This window comes from Castor canadensis, chromosome 9, assembly GCF_047511655.1.
Source record: "Castor canadensis chromosome 9, mCasCan1.hap1v2, whole genome shotgun sequence".
Classification (NCBI taxonomy): domain Eukaryota; kingdom Metazoa; phylum Chordata; class Mammalia; order Rodentia; family Castoridae; genus Castor; species Castor canadensis.
The window spans coordinates 138,142,906-138,166,748 of record NC_133394.1 but is presented as its reverse complement, the minus strand read 5'-3'; the positions used below and the strand labels follow the sequence as shown (position 1 = coordinate 138,166,748).

The 23,843-nt window shown below is 37.0% G+C and overlaps 1 protein-coding gene across 2 annotated transcripts in view; it reads right to left on the bottom strand.

The window, feature by feature from the left end:
• Adgra3 (adhesion G protein-coupled receptor A3) overlaps positions 1 to 23,843 on the bottom strand; it is a 120,466-nt gene that overhangs the window by 10,883 nt on the left and 85,740 nt on the right. For both annotated transcript variants that reach the window (XM_020184406.2, XM_074042529.1), the window contains 4 exons: positions 18,718 to 18,931; positions 18,319 to 18,527; positions 7,058 to 7,182; positions 5,821 to 5,944 (listed from right to left, as the gene is read on the bottom strand). In XM_020184406.2, the coding sequence (XP_020039995.1) occupies positions 5,821 to 5,944; positions 7,058 to 7,182; positions 18,319 to 18,527; positions 18,718 to 18,931 (672 nt within the window). The remainder of the gene's footprint in view (positions 1 to 5,820; positions 5,945 to 7,057; positions 7,183 to 18,318; positions 18,528 to 18,717; positions 18,932 to 23,843) is intronic.

Sequence of the window (23,843 nt, the reverse complement as noted above, 5' to 3'; positions counted from 1 at the left end):
CAGCCAGACAAAAGTTAGGATCTTGACAACAATCTATATATAACCACATGACCCCTTCACTCAAGGAAACCATCACCCTATGTCCTATGTTCTTACTCTTTAGTATATAGTTTATTGCACCTATTTTAACTAGAAGTATGCTATTTAGTCATTTTTATCTTTGTAAAAAAGATATCTTGGTGAATATAACTTTTGAGGCTTACTTTTTCACCTCCCAACTCACTGGTGGTGTTAGGCATTGCTGTAATTCATTAGCCTTCACTCATGTATAATACACCAGTGATTACTCATTCATTCTCTCTGTGATAGGCACTGGGATCGTTTGCCTTTTTATACAGTGCTGCCATAAATATTAATGGCCATGTGAATATTCACATGCACAGTGCAAGGTAACTCTCGGGAATGGAACACAGTAATTGCTGGTGACTTTAGTACCCCACTCCCAACAACAGAAATATTATCCACACAAACAACCAGCAAGGATACTACAGAATTAAATAACACTATACATCAAATGGACTTAGCAGACATATACAGAATATTCCACCTAACAACCAAATCTTCTCAGCACCCATGGAAATTTCTCCAAAATAAATCATATCTTAGGAAATAAGGCAAGTCTTAACAAATACAAGAAAATGTATCTTTTCAGCCTGTAATAGAAGATAATTAGAAATCAATAATAAGAGAAACTATAGAAAATCTTCAAACACATGAAGACTGAACAATCCACTCTTAAAGAAAGTTATTACTTATTATTGTGGCAGTACTAAGGTTTGAACTGAGGGCCTGGTGCTTGCTAGGAAGGTGCTATACCACTTGAGTCATGCCTCCAGTCCAACAATCCACACTTGACTGATCAGTGGGTCATCAAAGGAATAAAGAGGAAAAATTGTAAATTCATAGAATCAAATGAAAACACAAATTACCAGCATTTTTGGGAGAAATCAAAGGCAGTGCTAAAAGGAAACTTTATAATCACAAGTACCTTTATTAAAAAGACGAGAGATTCCAAATAAACAATCATCAATACATGTCAAGCTCTTTTGGGCCAAACCCAAAAGCGGTAGATGGAAAGAAATAATAAAGAAATTAATGAAATGGAGACTTAAATTAGAAACGAGAAAATGGATATCACAACAAATACTGATGAAATGCAGAGGACCACTAGGGAGTACTTTGAAAATTGTATTAGAAGCATCTGGAAAATCTAGAAAAAGTAGATGAATTTCTAGATGCATATGACCTTCCAATAATGAACCAAGAGGATATAAACAAAAACAGATCTACAACTAACAATGAAATTGAAGCAATAATAAAGAATCCACCCCCCCACCCCAGGCAAAAAAAAGCCCAGTACCAAACAGATTCATTCCTGAATTCTACATCTTTAAGGAACTAACACCAATGCTTCTCAAGTCATTTTATAAAATAGAAACACAAGGAACACTACCAAACTCATTCTATAAAGCCAGTATTACCCTGATACCAAAACTAGATGAGGACATGACAAAAGAAACTATAGAACAATGTCCCTGATGAACATAGATGCAAAAATTCTCAATAACGTACATTAAAAAGATCATATACCATGATCATTCTGAGATCATTCCAAGAATACAAGGAGGTTCAAGATATGCTAATTATGTTACATGGCACATTAACAGAATTAAGGACAAAAGTCACATGATCATCCAAATGGATACACAAAAAAAGCCTTTGACAAATTTCAACATTCTTTCATGATAAAAGCCCTAAAAAATAATTAGGAATGGAAAGAATGGACAGCAACATAATAATGGCTGTATACAATAAACATACAGCCAACATTGTACTAAGTGAGTAAAAACTGAAATCATTTCCTCTAAAGTCAAAAAGCAGACAAGAGTGTCCATTCCTCCACTCTTATTCAATATAGTACTTGAATTCTTGGTCAGAGCGATAAGATAAGAGAAAGAAGTAAAAGGGACACAAATAGGGCACGAGTAAAGGATTCTTGTATGCAGATGAAGACTCAAATGACTCTTAGATATGATAAACATGTTAGGCAAAGTAGCAGAGTAACAGTTAACATATAAAAATCAATAGCTTTTCTATATACCAATAAACAACAGACTGAGAAAGAAATCAGGAAAACAATCCCTTTATAATAGCCTCAAAAAATAACAAAAACCCCTAAGAATAAACTTAATGAAGGATGTGAAAGACCTTCACAATGAAAACTATAAAACACTGAAGAAAGAAATTAAAGACAATAGAAAATGGACAGATTTCCCATATTTATGGATCAGCAGAATTAATACTGTGAAAATGGTTATATAACTAAAAGCAATCTACAGATTTGTGCAATTCCTAGGTCATTTTTCATAGAAATAGAAAAGTCAATCCTTAAATTCATTTGGAAGCATTACAGACCCTGGATAGGCAAAACTATCCCTAGCAAAATGAACAATGCTGGAGGTATTTTAATACCTGACTTCAGAATATACCTCAGTCATAGGAACATAAACAGCACAGTCCTGGCACAAAAATAGACAAGTAGACTGATGGAAAAGAAGACTTAGGGAAAAAAAATCCACACAGTTACTGCCATCTAATTTTTGAGCAAGGCACCAAAAACATGTTGAAGAAAAGACAGTTTCTTCAACAAATCATGTTGGGAAAACTAAATATCCACATGTGAAGACTGGAAGCAGATCCCAGGCTCTCACTTTGTACAAAAATTAATTCAAAATGAGTCTAAATATCTAAGCATAAGTCCTGAAACTTTAAAACTACTATGGGAAAACTCTAGAAGATACAGGCATAGGTAACACCTTTCTGAATAAGGAGTCCAATTGCTCAGGAAATTAGAGCAAGAATTGACAAATGGGACTGCATTTAATTCAAAAGCTTCTGCACAGCAAAGAAAATAATCACCACAATTGAAAGACAACCTACAGAATGGGAGAAAATCTTTGTCAGCTGCTCATAAAATAAAGGACTCACATCCTTTGAAGAGCTTCAAAAACTAAGCACCATAGGAACAAACAATCCAATTAATAAACGGGCAAGTGAATTGAACAGACAGTTCTCAAAAGAAGACATACAAATGGGTAATAAATACATCAAGAAATGTTCAACATTCTGAACCAAAAAGGAAACGCAAATCAAAATGACCATAAGATTCTAATGGCAGCTATGAAGTAACCAATCAACAACAAATGATGATGAGGATGAAGGAAAAAAGGAACCGTCATGTACTGATGGGGAGAATGTAAACTAGTACAGCTAGTATGGAAATCAGTAGAGAGGTTCTCAAAAAGGTAAAACAGGCAGAGTACAAGGCTCCCACTTACAATCCCAGTTATTCAGAAAGTGGAGGTTGAGATAATCACCATTCAAGGCCACCCAAGCAAAACGGGAGATCTTATCTCATCCAACAAACCAGGTATGCTGTACAAACCTATGATCCCAGCTATGTAGGACATCACTGATAATAGGATCATGGTCAGAGGCTGGCCCCAGACAAAAATGTGAGACCTTAACCTAAAAAATAACTAAAACAAAAAAAGGGCTGCGGGTGTGGTTTGAGTAGTCAAGTACCATGCCTAGCAAGCACAAGGTCCTGATAAAAACCCCCTTATAAACCCTCTTACACTGTTGGTGGGAATGTAGACTAGTACAACCACTCTGGAAAAAAATTTGGAGGCTACTTAAAAAGCTGGACATCGATCTACCATTTGATCCAGCAATACCACTCTTGCGAATATACCCAAAAGACTGTTACTCCAGAGGCACCTGCACATCCATGTTTATTGCGGCACTATTCACAATAGCCAAGTTATGGAAACAGCCAAGATGCCCCACCACTGACGAATGGATTAAGAAAATGTGGTATCTATACACAATGGAATTTTATGCAGCCATGAAGAAGAACGAAATGTTAGCATTCGCTGGTAAATGGATGGAATTGGAGAACATCATTCTGAGTGAGGTTAGCCTGGCTCAAAAAACCAAAAATCGTATGTTCTCCCTCATATGTGGACATTAGATCAAGGGCAAACACAACAAGGGCATTGGACTATGAGCACATGATAAAAGCGAGAGCACACAAGGGAGGGGTGAGGATAGGTAAGACACCTAAAAAACTAGCTAGCATTTGTTGCCCTTAACGCAGACAAACTAAAGCAGACACCTTAAAGCAACTGAGGCCAATAGGAAAAGGGGAACAGGTACTAGAGAAAAGGTTAGATCAAAAAGAATTAACCTAGAAGGTAACACCCACGCACAGGAAATCAATGTGAGTCAATGCCCTGTATAGCTATCCTTATCTCAACCAGCAAAAACCCTTGTTCCTTCCTATTATTGCTTATACTCTCTCTACAACAAAATTAGAAATAAGGGCAAAATAGTTTCTGCTGGGTATTGGGGGGGGGGAGAGGGAGGGGGTGGAGTGGGTGGTAAGGGAGGGGGTGGGGGCAGGGGGGAGAAATGAACCAAGCCTTGTATGCACATATGAATAATAAAAGAAAAAAAAAAAAAAACCCTTACCACACAAAAAAAAAGAAAATGTAAAAAACAGCAGGGTCATATGACCCTGCTATAAATACTCTTGGGCAAATATATGAAGGAAGTCATCTGACAATCGAAATACCTGCTTGTTTTTTAAGAGTCCTGGGGACTGAACCCAGGGCCTTGCCCATGCTAGGAAAGCACTCTACCACTTGAGTCATACCCCAGCCCCCACACTGAGATACCTGCCCCCCCCCATGTTTATAACAGCACTATTCACAATAGCCAAAACTATGAAATAAGCCCAGACAACTGCCCAATTGATGAATGGCTAAAGAAAATAGGGTATGAATATACCTTGGAATATTTAGGTTATTTGCAGGGAAATGGATAGGACCAGAGATCATGCTAAATGACATACTCAGATGGAAAAAGACAAATATTGCATGTGCTCTCTCATATGCAGAATCTAGACCTAAAACAAATGAGTAGCAGGAAAGTAAAATAGGGGCTTTCAGGGGTGGGAACCAGGAGTCAGGGAGGGAAAAAAGGGGTAAGTATGATGAAGTACTTTATATGCATGCATGAAAATAGGATAATGAAACCCATGAAAACTGTTGTAAGATGGGGGAGGGGGACTAGAAAGAGTCATAGAGGGAATCAATTTGGTCAAAGTAGGAAAACACACACACAACCAGAAAATGGGAAAACTAAAATTCAAATCCAGGCAGTTCTAACTCTTAACTATTGTTATACTTCTTAATACCAGACATTTGGAACACAATATACTAAGATGAAAATAAAACTTTATGTTTCCTATTCTTATATTGAAGAGTTATAATTTTTTGCTTATATTGTAAAAATAGAAAACAAATGAAAAGCTACAAATATAGCAACTATGGTTAAAAATGTAATCATGTATTTGAAAACAAAAGTTGACTATTTAATTCTTTACATTTTCCAACTTAGTATCTTTCTTATTATTACCTAATTCCTGTTATTTTCATCAATGGATGAAGTAATTTTTAAAACCCTCACGTCTTTCTCTGTCAAAGTCAGGATTTTTAAAATATTTAAATTATATGTTAAGCATTGTAATAGACGTGACAAGTAACAATCAGTTTTCAAGGATAAAGAGATAAGCTGTTAACGTTAGGTGTTTTGTTGCTGAAGTATACTGGTAAATAATGGACAGGTATTATTAGGTTTAGCTTTAAGTAGGTAAAAAGAGGCTTAACAGACACATTTTTCCTTTTACAGCTCATGCAACAGGAAGTTATTTTTTATTATCAGTATTTTCCGTTGTAATTTTTCAGTCTGACTTACGGCTTGGCAGACGCTGGCATTTCTGGTTTGGGTTATTCCTCCCACGAAGACCACACAGGTCAGAAAGACGTGAAAGCACAGGTTCACAAGCATGTGCCAGCTCTTGAGGCTGATCCTGATCAAGCTGGTTTAAAAGGGGGAACTATTAATATGTAATCTGGAATGCTTGAAGTAGGACACTATGACGTTCACTTACAAGTGAATTCCAACTGCATAAAAGGTCAAATTTAAATGTTTCGAGTTAAACATTTTATTAATCAAGTACTTACTATCACACACACACACACACACACACACACAGAGGACTGGAGAAATCATCTAACTCAATACAGTTAACATTTAGCTTTATGCATTGAAAACACAAGACATTTCTGCACCCACTAATGCTGAACAAATTCTCCACGCTGAGGAGCATGTGAGCTTTTCAAGATGTCTTAAAAGGACTGGATTTCTTGGTTGGCTACCTAGAGATTTCTGCCTTGTACCAATAGGTGTTTTTCTTGACCAAGTGGGATAACATGGTCTAAATGCCTAATGCATTTCTTCCTGGCCTTTCATAATGAAATGCTGACATCTTTCTTTCCATTTTATATCAAAATCACCTTTTGTTTCTTAACTAAATGTCAAGAAATGCCACGTATGTCCAGCTTAAACAGGAAAATAGGTTCTAGCAAACCCTTTTGTAAAGTGTATTTCTGCTTAGCAAATCCTTTTAGTTCATTATTTCCAGCCATAAAATAAAGATTTCTGTAGCTTTGCCTCCAATTAAAAAAAGTCATATATCCTATGCTTAAATGCCACAAACTTTCTTTAAAATGCCATCTATAAATTAAAGAATGTCACAGCAGGCAAAAATCCATAATATACAAGTACTGACTAGTTCACTACCTAGAAGCACCTCCAATGGTCACAGAGGTGACAAACCTCTACCTCCCATCAAACCTTGTTGCTCCTGTGCCCACCCACCAGCCTCCCGCACACACCTCCTATCTTTTTCTCCAGATAGAAGCCCAGCAAACTGGCTGAATTCTGTAGAAGACAAGCTTGCCATCTCATGTACTGGTCACTTACACCTCTGATGGCACAATAAAGAAAGGCTTGTATGGATTATACAGCAAGTGTTCTTACTTTGGAAGCATGCCATGGTGTCAAACTTAGTTTTATCATAATTACATGTTAAACAGAGTCCTCCAAATCATAGTCCACAGAGCTGTATTTGTCAAATGTTCTCTCCTACCTGTGGTGGCATATGTAACTGACAATAACAGCCAAGAGACATAAGAGAAGAATGACTGCTGTTGTATAAACCACAGGATGCAGGAGACTGGCTGCCAGAGTATACAGTTCGGATCCCGTCAAATCCTGTGAAGAAAAAGAAAGAATTGTTCTAGGAGCAATTCTATGGACATTTAACCACTAGGACTTTTCCAAGTGATTGAAACTGTTAAACAAAAATGCTGGCACTTAACATCTGTTTCAGTCAATGACTAACATTTCTTGTTGTACTTCTCACAAGTAAGCTTGCTTCCTATCTTCCACTGTGTTAACTACTTGCAGCATCCCATTGTTCAAAGGTGGACTGTCCACTTTGTAAGTCTGAATACTGTTCTGCCAAGAGTAATAAAAGAGAACAGAAGCCCACATGCAAGTGATTCAAAGGGCAACCACAGGCTCTATCCGTCATCTTTAATGCCTTTCAGCTCATTTCTCACTCTGTGTTGTCACTAGCTGAGAAGGCACAAAAGAGGGCAGGTTCTCCAACTCCTCAAAGCATGAACAGACTTCTCCATCTTTCAGGTCAACTCTGAGTTCCCTAAATACAAATGCACCAAGCACCATATAATCTGGAGACATAATGCTAAGACATGGTTTCTGCCATTGCAGAGCTCAAAGTCACAAGAGACAGATACACAATCATATTTCAAGAATGTCTGTTGAAGAAACAAGCAGTACAGTTATGGGAGCAAAGAACAGTCTTATATGAGTCCAAAAATGAACCATCAACCAAGACACATAAAATTTACCACAGTCTAGGCATTGACTGGGCCTAACCCATTTCACAGCCCCAATTTATAGCTTGAAAAACTGAAACAGAGAGAACTTAAGCACCCTGAGAATTTGATCCAAAAGAGCTTGACTGCAAAGTCTATATTCCCAAATACAGGGCAGACACTGCCTTGCTAAAATGAAATCAACAGACATGCTAATTCTGTCTTCTTTACAGAAACCCAAGGAAAGCTGGAAAGATACCACCCTAGCCTCAGGTTATGGGGTAAAAGCTGTACTAGCCAGATCCCTTCACTACATTCTCTCCTTGCAATGACTTTTATCCCTAAAAAATGGTGGCTGGATGTGGAAGAGTTCACCGCTACGTATCTCCTCTAATCAGGAAGTTCTTGAATAAACACCAGAAACAAGAAAAGTACTGTCAAAAGGAAGGGGACAGGACAAACAGGCAAAGGAAGGAAGGTGGCCTCAACTCAGTAGGGAGGGAGGGAGCAAATTTCCCAGTAAAGAATCAAAGATGACAATATGAAATTGTAAACTTAAAATGATCATGTGAGGACATCTTAACAAACTCTTTGCCTAAACAAAAGATGGACAGTTAAAGACAAAAATCTGTGGGGGAAAAAAAAAATCACAGTTAATGGGAAGCTGGAGACAGAAAATTGAATCCCAACTGAAGAGCTCCACTTCACCATGATCAACTCCAACTTGTAATTCATCCATTTACATCTATTCACTTGATGGCCAGGCACTGTGCAGAGCACAGACATGCAGAGACAGGCAGGACATAGTCAGAACTCTCATAGGACCCTGATTGTGTAAACAAAAGGGCAAAAAGAGAGAATGTCTACCACAAGCAATTCTGAACAATCTGCCTTGTAAGGTACTCACAGCACCAGCCTATGAGAGATGGCCTCAAGACATTAACACTCTAGCCTGCTGGAGTCCAGATATAGTAGTAGGAACAATCTTAAGATGTTGGGGCAATGAAAACCAGTTAGATGCTATTAAAAGCAAGACGGTTCCCTTCAATTTCTATGAAAAGCTTCTATACCAGTGAAGAACTAATAACCGAGGATAAACTTCCAATATCTAGGACTTAGTCTCCAGATTCCTGCTTTAGATTCCTGGAAGAAGTAGCACACTGCCACATGACAGCTATATAGCGTGGGGTCAATACCTCCCTGTAAAGGTGCCTTCCACAGCCCAGGACAGAGCATAATAACAAAACATTGGTAGTGAGATATTAGCTAATAACATCAACATGCCATTTGCTTCCCAAAATATATTGTATATAATATCCAAGTTTTTAAAAAGTCAGACTTTTCTAAAGTCAAATGTGTGTGACAGAATGAGAAAGAAAGTGGATGTTCAAACAGAAGGTCCAAGTTCATCAACAAAGAAATGACTGAAGCAAGGGACAGGCAGGCACCTCCACCATGGTGAGAGGACAATGCGCCCACAGGCACATAGTGCCCTGCCCAAATGTGTAGACCCTGATGAAAACAGACCCAGAGAACTGTGAAGAGGACTGGTGGAGTGGCTTAAGTAGTAGTGTGCCTGCCTAGCAAGCATGAGGTCCTGAGTTCAAAACCCAGTACCATTAAAAAAAAAAAAGTGTGAAGAGCCAGATAGTAAACATTTTAGCATTTGCAGGCCAAGAGGCAAACTGAAGCATTTTTTGCAGGTACTCATTAACTATTCAAAATAGAACCATTAAAAAACTTAAAAACAGGAAGGGAGGGAGGTGGGAGGGAGGGAGGGAAGAAGAACACTGCTGACTGGACTGAGCAATAGAAAACATAAGACTACCTGAGGCAATTGAGAAGACTGAGTATTAAAACAGCAAGTAAGATACAGATCTACAATAAGAGACAAAGTAGAAATCTGAATCATTTTAAGTTATAGTAGCAAGCACATACAGGCCATGTAATAATGTCAGAAAGTACTAAATACACTGCACAAAAATGGCACTAGGTGATACTCAAGAGCAGTAAAACTACTGTTCATACTAGCAACATGGTGATGGGTAAGTGAGACAGGGAAAGTCGTACCCCCCCACCAACAGTGACCAGTGGTGATCTTGGTCATGCTTCTGAATGTCATGGAATTAAAGGGAAAAAAAAAAAAGAACCTAAGCAGGAAGCAAAACTCATGTCCTCCTCAGAAGTGAACTATACTGAGGCAGAATACCTCAGTGTAGAACACAGAGCACATGCAAATGTGGGAGAAGTCTCAAAGATGATCATTATTATGGATCCAAATGAGGGGGGCAGTTTTGACTGTCTGAGCAGCAAGAGGTACTTCAAGCCTAAGGACACTAAACATAAAATCAATGGAAGTTTCAAAGAATTCATTATCATCATACCAATGACAAGAATAATTAAAATCAGCAATTATCTATATTCAACGGGATCTGAACTAGAGGATGAAATCAATGAAAATATTCCATTGCATGTCAGAATATAGAGTTATAATAAAAAACCCACCAATAAAATTAAATTTAAAATAGATCTGAAATCAGAAATGCTTAAAGTAACAGATTAAAAAAAAACCCAAAAACAAAACAAACAAAAAACCCAGAACATACTGCAACATCTAGGTTACTTTTCCACTTCCCTCTTAAGTTCAAAGAATAATAATTTAAGAATTTTGTACTTCCTATCACACTACACACAAAATCGGTTGTGGACCCAATTGTGAAAGGTAAAATATATTAGAAAGCCTTGAGTAAAACAAAGAAAATTTTCATGAACTTGGGAAGGCTAGGATTTCTTAAACGGGATTATTTTATATATATACACACACACACACATACCCACTAACTACAAAAAAAAAAAAAAAAAAACAAGGCTAAAAAAAAGACTACAGAAAGAAAATACTGTTTGTAAAATGACTTCAAGAGAACATGGAAAAAGGCATGGACTCAGATCTGTAGTGCATACATTCAGCAAAAGAGCTCACATTCAGAACTCTTAGCAAGAATTCCCATAAAACAAATCCAATTAAAACTATACAAGATTTTGTGAAAGCTTCACAAAAGAGGGCAATAAGAAAATACAGTGGTGGGACATCTTCAGTCACCAGAGAACTACACTTTAGAACCACAATGATCATAAAACCGCCACAAAAACCTTCTCATCAAAGACTGACATCACCAAGGATGAGCAAGGATGTAGCACTGTCTTTGTGGTGGAACTGTAAACTATCCACTTGGTCTACCACTTGAAATTAGTTATTGAAGCTGAATACAGGATGGTCTACAATCCAGCAATTTCACTCCTGAGTAGGTAAGTCCATCAAAAACATGTACACAGATACTCAGAGCAGTTTTTCTTTGATAACCAAATGTCCATTAACAATACAAAGAAACGTTCGTTCAATGGACTGCTGTACAGCAAGGAAAAAGAACAGACTGCTGTTACATGAAAAGACAGATAAATCTCACCAATGTAATGATAAAAAAGAAAACAGACACATGGAGTACATATAGCACTGCAGTTATGTAAAGTGCAAGAACATACCAAATTTATCTATGGTGCCAGACATGAGAAAGTGGCCATGTCTTAAGAAGATGGTGGAAACTGACTAGAAAGAAACGTGGGAGCTACTAAGTTCTGTAGTATAAATCTTGATTTTAGTGGTGGTTAAAAGTCTGCATCACGTGTAAAAATATTATTAATGCAGACACTTAAGATCTGTGTACTTTGTTCAATATCAATTTAATGAAAAAGGAAAAAAGAACTGGCCCATTTGATTACCAATTTCACCTCAGGGAAATTTATCCTACAGCTACCTTAATAAATGTGCAAAGTGATATGGTACAAGCAAACTACTGAAAACAAACACAATAGGGAGATACCAAAGTAAATTACAGCAGGGGCATAAAATAATATTGACGTACAAAAAGAATGAGGAAGCTCTCATTTATCGCTATGAGATTTGAGAAAGGAGCTTCAGCCAAGTGGTTAGGAACACAAACTTTGGAACCAGACGTCTGAACTCAAATCCCTATTCCAAAACTAAGTGGCTTTGCAGGCATAGCACTTAACTTCTCCACAAGTCAGTTCCACACCTATCAACTGGGAGTGATGTTAATGGTACTTCGTGAGGTTGTATTACAGACTAAGTTCACGTACGTAAAGACACCAGGAGTGCCTGACACGTAAGTACTTAAGAAAGATAAGCAACTACTACTTCCACATCATCAACTACTTCAAGGTACAACATGAGGCTGGATGCCTCCTGCAAAGCTAGGAGGATGGCAGTCCAACCAGTATGGGTAAAAACAGCCAGAGACCCTATGAGGGGTTGGAGAGGGAGGGACTGGAGGAATGTCTCAGTGACAGAGAACTTGCCTGGCAAATGCAAGGCTTTGGGTTCAATACCCAGCATTGGAGGGGAGAAAATTATAAAAATATATAATATATCACCATAGTTACAAAATATTGATCCATGGGAAAAAGTATGGCCTTAGAACAATGTATGCAAGATGCAAGCTTCATGTAGAAATGGAAGACTTCAAATTCATTTTGATTTACTATATACAAAAATGTCTTCAACAATGCCCAAGAAGCTATTAATCACAGTTACCTAGAACTGTGATGGGACAGGTGAGAGTTTTGAATTTTCGCTGTATATTAATGTGCAAAAATGATTTAATATTTGATCCAAGGGAATGTGCTATTTAAAAATCATTTAAACAAAACACTGGTGGCATTCATGGTCAATTATGGACTAAGTGAAACTCAGGTTTGCTTTCGTTCAGCAAACTTCATAGCAGAAAACTTAAAGTCAACATCAGACAGAGGAGAACAAACACCTACTTTCTGGTTCCTTATTTCTACATAGATAGGGGAACCCACACACAGAGACTGGTTTAACTTTACCATCATTACTGATTAACCTTCACCCTAACCATTACTCTACTTTGCATTCAGGTTTTCCCTCACTACTACCCCTGCCCCAACTGGCTATTTCTGATTATAAAAGCAAACCCAATTTCCACTGAACTTTTTTCTCTGACTCCCACCAGAGCTTGGGATATGTACACTGAAGCAACCATAATATCTGTTCTAGGCTTATGAGCAAATATATTATTTATATCTCATGTCTTAAAATACAAAGTCCTCTAAAAACCAGGAAAAGGTATATGGACTATCTCCAAAGACAGGAATTTAGACTTCTACATAAAATGAGTATTAAAATAGCATTCAAACAAATACGATTTTTAAATTTATTTAAAAAGTCTAGAAGAAAAAAAGATGTTGATTTCCAATCTTGAAAATATACTTCTATCCTAGACATAACTTTAATTACAGAAGAGTATGTATAATTTCCTTTTTTTTTTTTTTCAGGAACCAAACCCAAAGCCTCAAATATGCTAGACAAGCACTCAACAACTGAGCTATATTCCCATCTTTAAGGAAGTGTAATTTCATTAGTCTTACATTTATACTAAAGTAGCAACTCCCCCACCCTCCACCCACCCCACCAGTGACACTGGGGCTTGAACTCAGGGACTACACCTTGAACCACTCTACCAGCCCTTTTTTGTGATGGGTTTTCTTGGGAATAGGGTCTTACAAACTATTTGGCCAGGATGGTTTCAAACTGCAATCCTCCTGATCTCTGCCTCCTGAGTAGCCAAGATTATAGACGTGAGCCACTGGCACCTGGCTTAAAGTAGCAACTTACCTAAAATTCCCGTACACCAACTTTATTATGACTTTGACAACAATTGCAGATACATTTCATTCTGCAGCCTCTAGGTGGCACAGTTACATTGAAGAAAACAGGATAGTTTTTGAAAATAAACAGAAAAAAGAATTTTTCCCATTAAAAATGAAAATTCTTCCTATTTTTAATTACATTAAAAATGTAATGTGTATTGCATTTTTTAGAAGATTAAAATTCTGAAAGATAAAAGAATAGCTATTCCTTCTATAAAAGGATTATACTAATTTAAATAGTTTAGAAGAACAGCAGGAAATTCAACAATAGATGCTTTAAACAGTATTAAATTTAAAAAAAATACAAGTTTCACATGGTGTAATAACATAGTGAAGCTTACAAAATGCCATTTTTGTGTGTATTTCATTTAACTTTGTTCAACTTATTCTGGTTAACTTTTATATCCATTTCAGACAACATAGTATTTCTATTGTTTCTCTCTCAATACATCATAGTTTTAGATTATTTTATACTCAAAACCTGGATGGGAAAATACTTTTAAACTGAAAGAGAAAAAGGCCTCACATTTTAATTGATGCTTCATCCCATAAAGGCAACTAAAAAATAACAAAACGTGAACTTGCAGAATGAAAGGATAAATACCTTACACAAATACAGCTGTGTCTAATTCATGTAGAATCCACCCAACAACTGAGCCCAACAGTATACATGCTCAAGTACATTGTATGCTGTAGTTCAAATGTCAGTGACATCACTGAAAAGATAATGTTTTCTCCTTGCTAAATAATCCATTCAGGAGGCTGGCAGGCAGTGTGCCTGAATCCCTCAGTTCTCCCCCTCCAGTACAGAACTCCATGCTCTATTTGTTCCCTATCCCCACCCCCACTACCACACACACACACAAACACTCTCCAACGCATTCAGAGGATACCTGTTGGCTCTGAGGGCACTAACTGGGGTGCTTGTGACACTAGTTACAACCTGTTCAGCCCACAGGCTACAAAGTTCCTTGTGGCCATAAGCAGCTCACAGTACACAAAGAGGAGAAGTATCTAAAGTAAAAGCAGCCCAAAACCAGAAAACTGACCCACCATCAGCAGGCATACAGTAGTAATCTGTACCTTAGGAACTATAAGAGAGTCCAGCTAGTTTTCTTCTCTCTGAAGGTGCTAGAGATCTGGTCCAGTGCTCTGAGCATGTGGGCAAATGCCTGGATATAATCCCAGTACAGTGTTGAGAAACTGCAAATCAGCCTTCATTCCTTCACGAACACTGACAATACTTCATTCAACAGAAAGACTACAGTGACTAAAACCTTCAACCAAGGACTTAGCCTCAGATACAGAAATCCCAATACAGGCACAAAAGAAATATAAAAACAAAAAGGCAACATAACTCCCCCAAAAGTCAACAATTTCACAATAATGAACTCTAACAATAGTGAAGTGAATGAAATATCAAAGAATCCAAAGGAATGATTATACGAATGCTCAACAAAACTAAAGAGGACAGCAATACACATCAGAATGAATACAAAGAGAATGCAAATAAGGAAGACAATAGGTAAGAGGAATTCAAAAAAGATATAGAAATCATGAAAGAAAATCATGAAACTCCAGAAATAAACAGCTCAATAAATCAAATAAAAAACTCAGTTCCAAGCTTCTCCACTAGACTAGACCAAGGAATGGACAGAATACCAGCACTTGAAGACAAGGAAGACAAATCAGAACATTTAAAGACAAGAAAATTACAAACAGAACACTCAAGACTCTGGGACACCATCAAAAGGTCAAACATGTAAGTCATGGGCATAGAAGGAGGAGAAATAAAAACAGAAAGCATATCTAATTATACAGCAGGAGAAATTTTCCCAAATCTTGGGAAAGAAATGGTCAATCAAGAACAGGAGGCTTTTGGAACACCAAACAGTTAAGACTAGAAAAGAAACTTTCCATATCATATTATATACAGTTAAGACACATTAAAAAGATCATTCACTACATCAAATTGGCTTCACTCCAGGAATGCAAGGATGGTTCAATGTGTGCAAATCAACAAACATAATACAGCACATAAACAGAATAAAGGAGAAAAATCGCATGATCACCTCAATCCATGCATAAAAAAGCCTTTGGCAAAATTCAACCTCCCTTCATGATCAAAACCCTGAAGAGACTGGGAATAGAAGAAATGTACCCCAACATAATAAAAGCTGTATGTGACAAACCTATAGCCAACATTATAGAAAACAAAAAGCTGAAATCTTTTCCTCTAAAGTCAAAACAAGATAAGAGTTTCTACTCTCACCACCCTTATTCAATATAGTAGCTGAATTTTTAGGGCAATAAGACCAAAGAAATAAAGGGAAAGGGTTACAATCAGGAGAGAAAGAAGTCAAATTATCCCTATATGCAATGATATGATTCTATACATAAAAGACTGTAAAGAGTCCACTAAAAAATTCTTAGATTTGATAAACACTTTCAGCACAGTACAGGATACACAATTTAGATGTAAACCTCAGTATTTTTCTATATACCAACAACAAACAAGCTGAGAAAGGAATCAGAAAAACAATTCCACTGATAATAGCCTCAAAAAGAAAAATCCTAAGAATTTTTCTACACTTCTACAATGAAAGCTATAAAACACTAAAGAAAGAAACCAAAGAGGGCACTAGAAAATGGAAAAACTTCCCATGTTTATGAATCTACAAAATTACTATTGTGAAAATGGCTATATTACTGAAAGCAATGTACAGATTCAATACCATCTCATTAAAATTCCAATGTCACTCTTTGCAGAAATAGAAAAATCAATCCTAAAATTTATATGGAAGCCTAAAAGACTCCAAATAGCCAAAGCAATCCTTGGCAAAAGTAGCAATGCCAGAGATATCATACTACCTAACTGCAACTTATACTACAAAGCCATAGTAACAAAAACAGCATGGTACTGGCACAAAAACATAAATATATACCAATGGAATAGAACAGAAGATTCAGATAAGCCTGTACACCACTTATAACCAGCTGATTTTTGGCAAAGGTCCAAAAGCATACATTGAAGAAGATAGCCTCTTTAACTAACAATGTTGGGAAAACTGCAAATCCAAATATAGAAGAATAAAACTAGATTCCTATCTCTCATCCTGTATAAAAATTAATTGAAAATGGATCAAAGACCTACATGCAAGGCCTGAAACTTTAAAACTACTACAGGAAAATATAGGGAAAACACTTGAAGATACAGGGACAAATAACTTTATGATTAGCATTCAGGAAATAAATGCAATAATTGACAAATGGGATTGAATCAAATTAAAAAGCTTCCACACAGCTAAGGAAACAATTACCAGAATGAAGGGACAGCCTACAGAATGGGTGAAAATCTTTGCCAGCTATTCATCAGATAAGAGGTTAATATCTTTGTCTAAATTTGGCATTTAAGAGAACAGGAGGGAGGGAGGAAGGAAGGAAGAGATGGAGGAAGGGAGGGAGGGAGGGAGGGAGGAAGGGAGGGAGGGAGGGAGGGAGGGAGGGAGGAGGGAAAAAAAGACATGAATATGAAGGGTGTGAGAAGATTGTAGTGGGGGGACAGCAGGTGTGAGGAAGAGAAAAGGAGAAGATATTGGAGGGGTGAATATGATCTAGCATATTGTATGCATGTATGAAAATAATAAAATCCACTTAAAATTGTTTTAAAAGGAGAATAAAAAAACATCTGTTCCCTTTGCTGCCTCCTTGGCCAGTATAACAGATAAGCTATAGAAAGTTGAGAAGCTAAGAAAACAAAGCATTGAGGATAATTTAATGTAATTCAGCTTGTTTCAAGATCATTTGCAGTGGTAAAAAGGCTATTTTGTTTTTCTAAGGAAATAAAAACTCACAAAATGTAAAATATGCCATGTTACAAGATTATTCGGTACTCTGATAAAATACCGTGTAGAAACCAGATTCACAGTTGAAATTAGAATAAAATGTGGACATACTTGCCTCCAGGCAAACCACAAACCATTTCTGAGAAATTTCTTTTAGCATCATGAGTAATTCCTTCCACGATCATCCATGAATTCTCCAACATGTTAGTATCACACAATAATTTCAGTGTAAAAGAATAAATAATATGGTTCTAGTAATTATCTGCTCAGGAATCAGGTGAATTTAAATCTCATTATTAAAGAGATCTGTTCCTGTATATTAATAACAAGTTATTTTGCCCAAAAGATTAATAGGTATCAATTATAGCAAATAAATTAATAGAAACAATGTCAGATTGACAGGCAATAAAATTGGAAAGACACAATTTGTGTCAATACTGTTACTTACAGTCACAAAACTGAAAGTTATCACCATTAATTCTAAATTAAAAAAAAAAAAAGGTTCAATAATGGTAACAATAGTGTGTAGTAGGGAAAGACACTAGATGACACAGCAGGAAAATCTTTCTTGATGCACAGTGTATTTTGTGCAAACAAATCACTCAAAGTTGATAGAGCTGGGCTGCAATAAACCCCAGATCTCTCCACATTTTAAGGAGGTCAGACTCGACCTGAATTGATTCACTTAAAAAAGTTTACTGAAAATTCCTACACTAAATACAATTCTATCCATTTCACTTGCACTAACTCAATTTCCCTTTAAATCCAGATTAACATAAACATCACCCCTTTATATAACTAAAGGGAGCAATGTACGTTAAGCTGAAAAATAACCTTCTTCATTTGAGCTTAATTATACATAGGAAAACATCAGAGTACTTAGTAGTTATGCATAAAGTTATCAACAGCCATACCATTAAAACAGCGTAATTACTGAGGGAGTAGCACTGAATCGTGGTGATATTTTCATCTGAGTAGAGTATACGGCACCCATCGGACTTCCAGCCTCCTTGTCCATTTAGCAAATCAAAGTCCCACTGAGCCGCGACAGCATCTGCTCCGTGTGCAATTCGACGCAGAGTCACATTAACCGGGATGTGGTGGGTATCTACATTGGCACCATCTGGAGAAAATGGGAAATAACATTATTTCCAAAGCCAACTTCATAAACAATTAAATGTCAACTGATACAGTAATGGGTCCTGGGCAAGATCTTTTTTTCACTAATGACTCATTAAAACTAGAAGGCGTAAGTGATTTTAGGAATGGTGAACTGTCCAGTGGATACAGGATGGTATATGCAACATACACACCTATTTTGGTGAGGATCACTGGGGTCACCACTGTCCGCCGCTTTCCATCATCAGCCAAGTTCGTTGAATTTCCAGTGGCGGGAAAGAGTTTTCCGTTACGGAAGGCGATGAGCTGAAGCTTATACACAGAGTCATCAGCTGGCCTGATGTCTCTCTTTTGCTTCAGTGAGAAAAGGGAAGGAGGAAGCTGAATAGAAGCCTCTACAATAGTATTCTGGAAATATGCAGAAAAAGAAAAAGAAAAAAGCAAGGTTACCATATTAGTATGGAGAAGCCAGAATAGTGTCAGTAGCTGTGCAACTTTTCTAATTACACGCTGAAAACATTTTCTAAAAGTGTATGTCTACACAAACTGTAATAATTAAAACAACTGACGAGTGAAAGGTCTCACCAATACAGGACAGCACAGATCAAAAGAAACACAAAATACAGAAGAAACGAAAACCCAAAGGGTTTAAGGAGCAAACAAGGGCATTATTTCAAGTTACGGTTAAATTTCCCAGGAGAGCCTACACTGCTGATTCAGCCATCTTTAAACAGATCGAGAACCTCAGTATTCATGCTACATCTCAGTTTTACAAAGACAAAATACAGTAAGTAAGGACAAAAGTAGAAATCACCAATGGAATTATGGTTAATTTAGGCTACAAAATTTTAAGGTGATTTATGCCCCATTCAAACAGTCAAACAATGAAAGAATCAAATTATACAAACATAATGGCAATTTAAATTCAACAAACTTATTGCCATCAGTTTCCTTCAGACTAAGAAACATGTTTGAGGAGTAACTAAAAATGCTCACTCATCATGCAATGTTTTCTGATTTCTTTCCTGGGGATTTTTAAATTATTCAGTATTCAATTAAAAATAAAATCCAGATACCAAGGAGTCTAACAATTACTGATCTTTAAAAAGTTCCTATTTTAGGAATGTTTTACAGACTTCTCTTGGTCACTAACCACATCTCTCTCAAAACTATCATTCATGCATATAGCCAACAGAATTTCCTCAATCGTGTCCATATTATTTCAGTTTAAATAACAATGAGGTTCTGCAATGTCTATAGAATAATGTGGACAAGTCCTCAGCATGACATATAATTTGATTAAAACCTGCTGCTCAAATCACCTCTTACCACGCCTCTACCACACCAGTACCCTGGTCACATGAGCTTCTCAATTCTGAGTTCTCAGGCTACCTTGCATGCTGTGTGGACCAGGGTCCCTGATTGACATGCACCACTATTACCTTGTTTAAGGAGGCAATTTCTGTTGGCAATGAAAAGAATGCATCAGAACGAGAGAGGATGGCAGCCAGGAGACTTTTTTTTTTTTAATTCATATGTGCATACAATGCTTGGGTCATTTCTCCCCCCTGCCACCACCCCCTCCCTTACCACCCACCCTGCCCCCTCCCTCTCCCCCCCACCCCCTCGATACCCAGCAGAAACTATTTTGCCCTTATCTCTAATTTTGTTGTAGAGAGAGTATAAGCAATAATAGGAAGGAACAAGGGTTTTTGCTAGTTGAGATAAGGATAGCTATACAGGGAGTTGACTCACATTAATTTCCTGTGCATGTGTGTTACCTTCTAGGTTAATTCTTTTTGATCTAACCTTTTCTCTAGTCCCTTGGTCCCCTTTTCCTATTGGCCTCAGTTGCTTTTAAGGTATCTGCTTTAGTTTCTCTGCGTTAAGGGCAACAAATGCTAGCTAATTTTTTAGGTGTCTTACCTATCCTCACCCCTCCCTTGTGTGCTCTCGCTTTTATCATGTGCTCAAAGTCCAAACCCCTTGTTGTGTTTGCCCTTGATCTAATGTCCACATATGAGGGAGAACATACGATTTTTGGTCTTTTGGGCCAGCCTAACCTCCCTCAGAATGATGTTCTCCAATTCCATCCATTTACCAGCGAATGATAACATTTCATTCTTCTTCATAACTGCATAAAATTCCATTGTGTATAGATACCACATTTTCTTGATCCATTCGTCAGTAGTGGGGCATCTTGGCTGTTTCTGTAACTTGGCTATTGTGAATAGTGCTGCAATAAACATGGGTGTGCAGGTGCCTCTCAACCAGGAGACTTAACAAGAGTCCTTTACAAAGTACTTAAACCAGGCTTTTTTGGACAATGAATTTCATCTGCACAGCACTGGGCTTTCTGCTCCCTCTTCTGGCTTCACAGAGCACTCTGCACATGTCTGTACCACAACCAACGCTTGCAGCCTCAACATGCAACTCACTCTGTTCCTCCCACTAGTCTGGGAGGACTTTCAACTGCGGAAATCACATTGATCCTTTTAAATTCCCCTATTTTACTGCTTCCTGGCACTTGCGTTTGCTAAAAATACCCCACTGTTTATGAAATTAACCATGTCAGTATTTACACAATACCTGTAACTATCTGTTGATTACATGTATTTAGAAGTTTAAATATTATTTTTAAATTAAAGATGCCATGAAAAAGAACTGGCAAATATTTTGTCTAAGAAATCACATAAAGTTATCTGCTATTCTTGCAAATATAACCTGATGTAGAAACAAAGTTCATTATACATTCATTTGCTAATCTACTAAATTTCTATGAAGTATATAAATTTCTCTTAAGTATGTAATGAGATATACAGAGGAAAACACAACTGATTAAAAGTTCAAAATTCTAACTAAGTGTACATAATGGACATTTATTAAAACTTAATTACTACAAAATTCATCAAATAATTTTCTTCTGAACACAAAATTATTTGACAACAGAGCATAGCTCTCTGGGAGATTACAGAAGTAAATCCATTTTTTAAAAGGTACACCTAGTAGTTTCTAAAAGAGAACTAAATAAGGAAACATCTATACTATATGTAAGTCAAAAAATGTCTATACAAGTGTACACTTGCAAAACCTACCAAAAACCACAATAAACAAAACTCCCAGATCATAAAAGGGCAAGAGCTACATCCTTGAGGCTGTTACATACTTATGGCTTAAGTATCTTATCAGCTCTAATAAGGAATATACTAAGTAATAATTATAGGATCACTGGGATGGAGAGAAGGTGCCCTAGGGATGCTGGTAAGACAAACTTCATCTATACCAAAAATACTGTTTAAAAGAAGCACTGATCACTATTTATGGAACAGTTGTAAATCTAATGAAAAAAAATCACTGAAGAATGTTTATTTGTTACATTTATCATGATTATACCTTTTTATCTCTTGACCTAAAGGCAGACAGCACAAAGTTGATTACTTCATTTAACCTTATATTTATTTTGGAAAAATTTCTCTTAAAATTCTTTGGGAAATATGTATTCTTGGTTTCTAATATTTACTATTGAAAGATCATGTGTCCCAAGGAGAGGAACAGGACACCTGAATCAGAAAGCTGGATTTAGGCCCAGCCTGACCATTTAATTGCTGGGTAACACTGTGCTGCTCAATTCTGTTTAACTTTTGCGCTTCTCACCTGCTGACCACAGCAAATGGTCTTCCTAATAAATGGTGGTAAGGACCAATGAAACAATGGCCATGACAAGCAGCAAAGGCTACTGAAGTGAGGATGGTATTTTTGTTGTTGTTACTTCAGCGGACGGAAGATGGTAATGTCGGGGCTGGGAAGAGAGAACTACCTGAAAGTAACTGACCACACTAGAAGGTCACCATGTTTTAACTTCTACAGTTTGGTTTTAGTACTCACTTTAATACTTTAAAATTCCTTAAGTATGAACACCTAAGAAAGGAATACTACGGTGGAGCTCTTTAAATTTGCTAAATTCATGTACAGCTCACTATTTACAATGACATTAAACTAAAAAGAACTTAAGTGGCATCGTTAACTCAAACACAGAAATACTTTGCTCTATTTTGACATCTTTCCTTATGAAAGAACCTGAACTCCCGCCACTACACAGCAAATCTATGAAAACTTCCAGAATGCTCAGTTTGTTCAAATGTATAGAATTCAAACACTAAGACCAGAATGAATCAAAACCACCAGATCTAAAGCAATAAAATACACTTTATCCATGTTTTCCTATCTACCTACCCAATTTTCAGCAGGTAGGTATTATGATATAGCCTAGTTATTCTCGTTTTTAATTAATTACTAATTGTATAGCACCTTTTGATTATTTCATTGCTATAGATTAAAAGGGATTATGACTTTAGAATTAATTTTCAGCTTTGTTAATTGAGTTTGAATGTTGATTTCACACAACAAAGTGATGGCTGTTCCATTACTCCATGCTTGGTCCTGTGCAGGACCTAAAGACACACACTGAAAGCAGCTGTAGTCCTTGCCTTTAAATATTCATAATCTAACAACAGAGATAACAACAACCAACACAAAATATTAAGAGCTAATGTTTACTGAATGCTTCAGTGTCAACTACTATTGTGAGTATCTACACATTTACCTCATTTAATCTTTTCAATAACCTTTAAGCACCATTTCATGATCCCTCACTAAGAGACAAGGAACTGATATTCAGAGAGCTTAATGTACTTCCCAAGTTTGCGCAGCTGTTAAGTGGGGCAAGGAGAACATGAATTCAGGCAAAGACTGTAAGTCAGTAAATAGTGTGCCCTCACTACAAATCAAGCCAGCAGTACACCACCCTGTAACTATTCCAGAGAATGAACAAAGCACCTTTGGATTAACAGACAGTCATTAATCCTATCTGAGGAAAGAAAGTCAGGAAAACCAAAGGACCTCAGGTGGGTTACACCTCTAGGTGTCTGGGATGGGAGAAATGTGGGATATATAAGGAAAAACTGACTTCTACTTCGGTAAACTGTAAGGAAGCAACACTTTATGGCTGGATTATAGCTGAACAGAATTCACAACAGTAGGTGGTTTCTAAAATCCCTTAGCAGGAGACTAGAAATAAGATATTTGCTCTATTATGCTAACTTATCTGAATTATGGTGTCAACACTGAAAGGAATCACTTTGTTAAGAAAAAAATTAGAACAGACTTGACTGGTGCTCTGAGAGTCAAATGGATCATCAACGAGAGAATGTCCCAAGCACTAGCTGTGCCCTGGAGCAACTCACTATGGCTCCCATATGTGACATGTGATAAAGAGAACACGAGCAGGTGTGAGCAGGAGAAAAAAAGAAGCCAAGGGAGA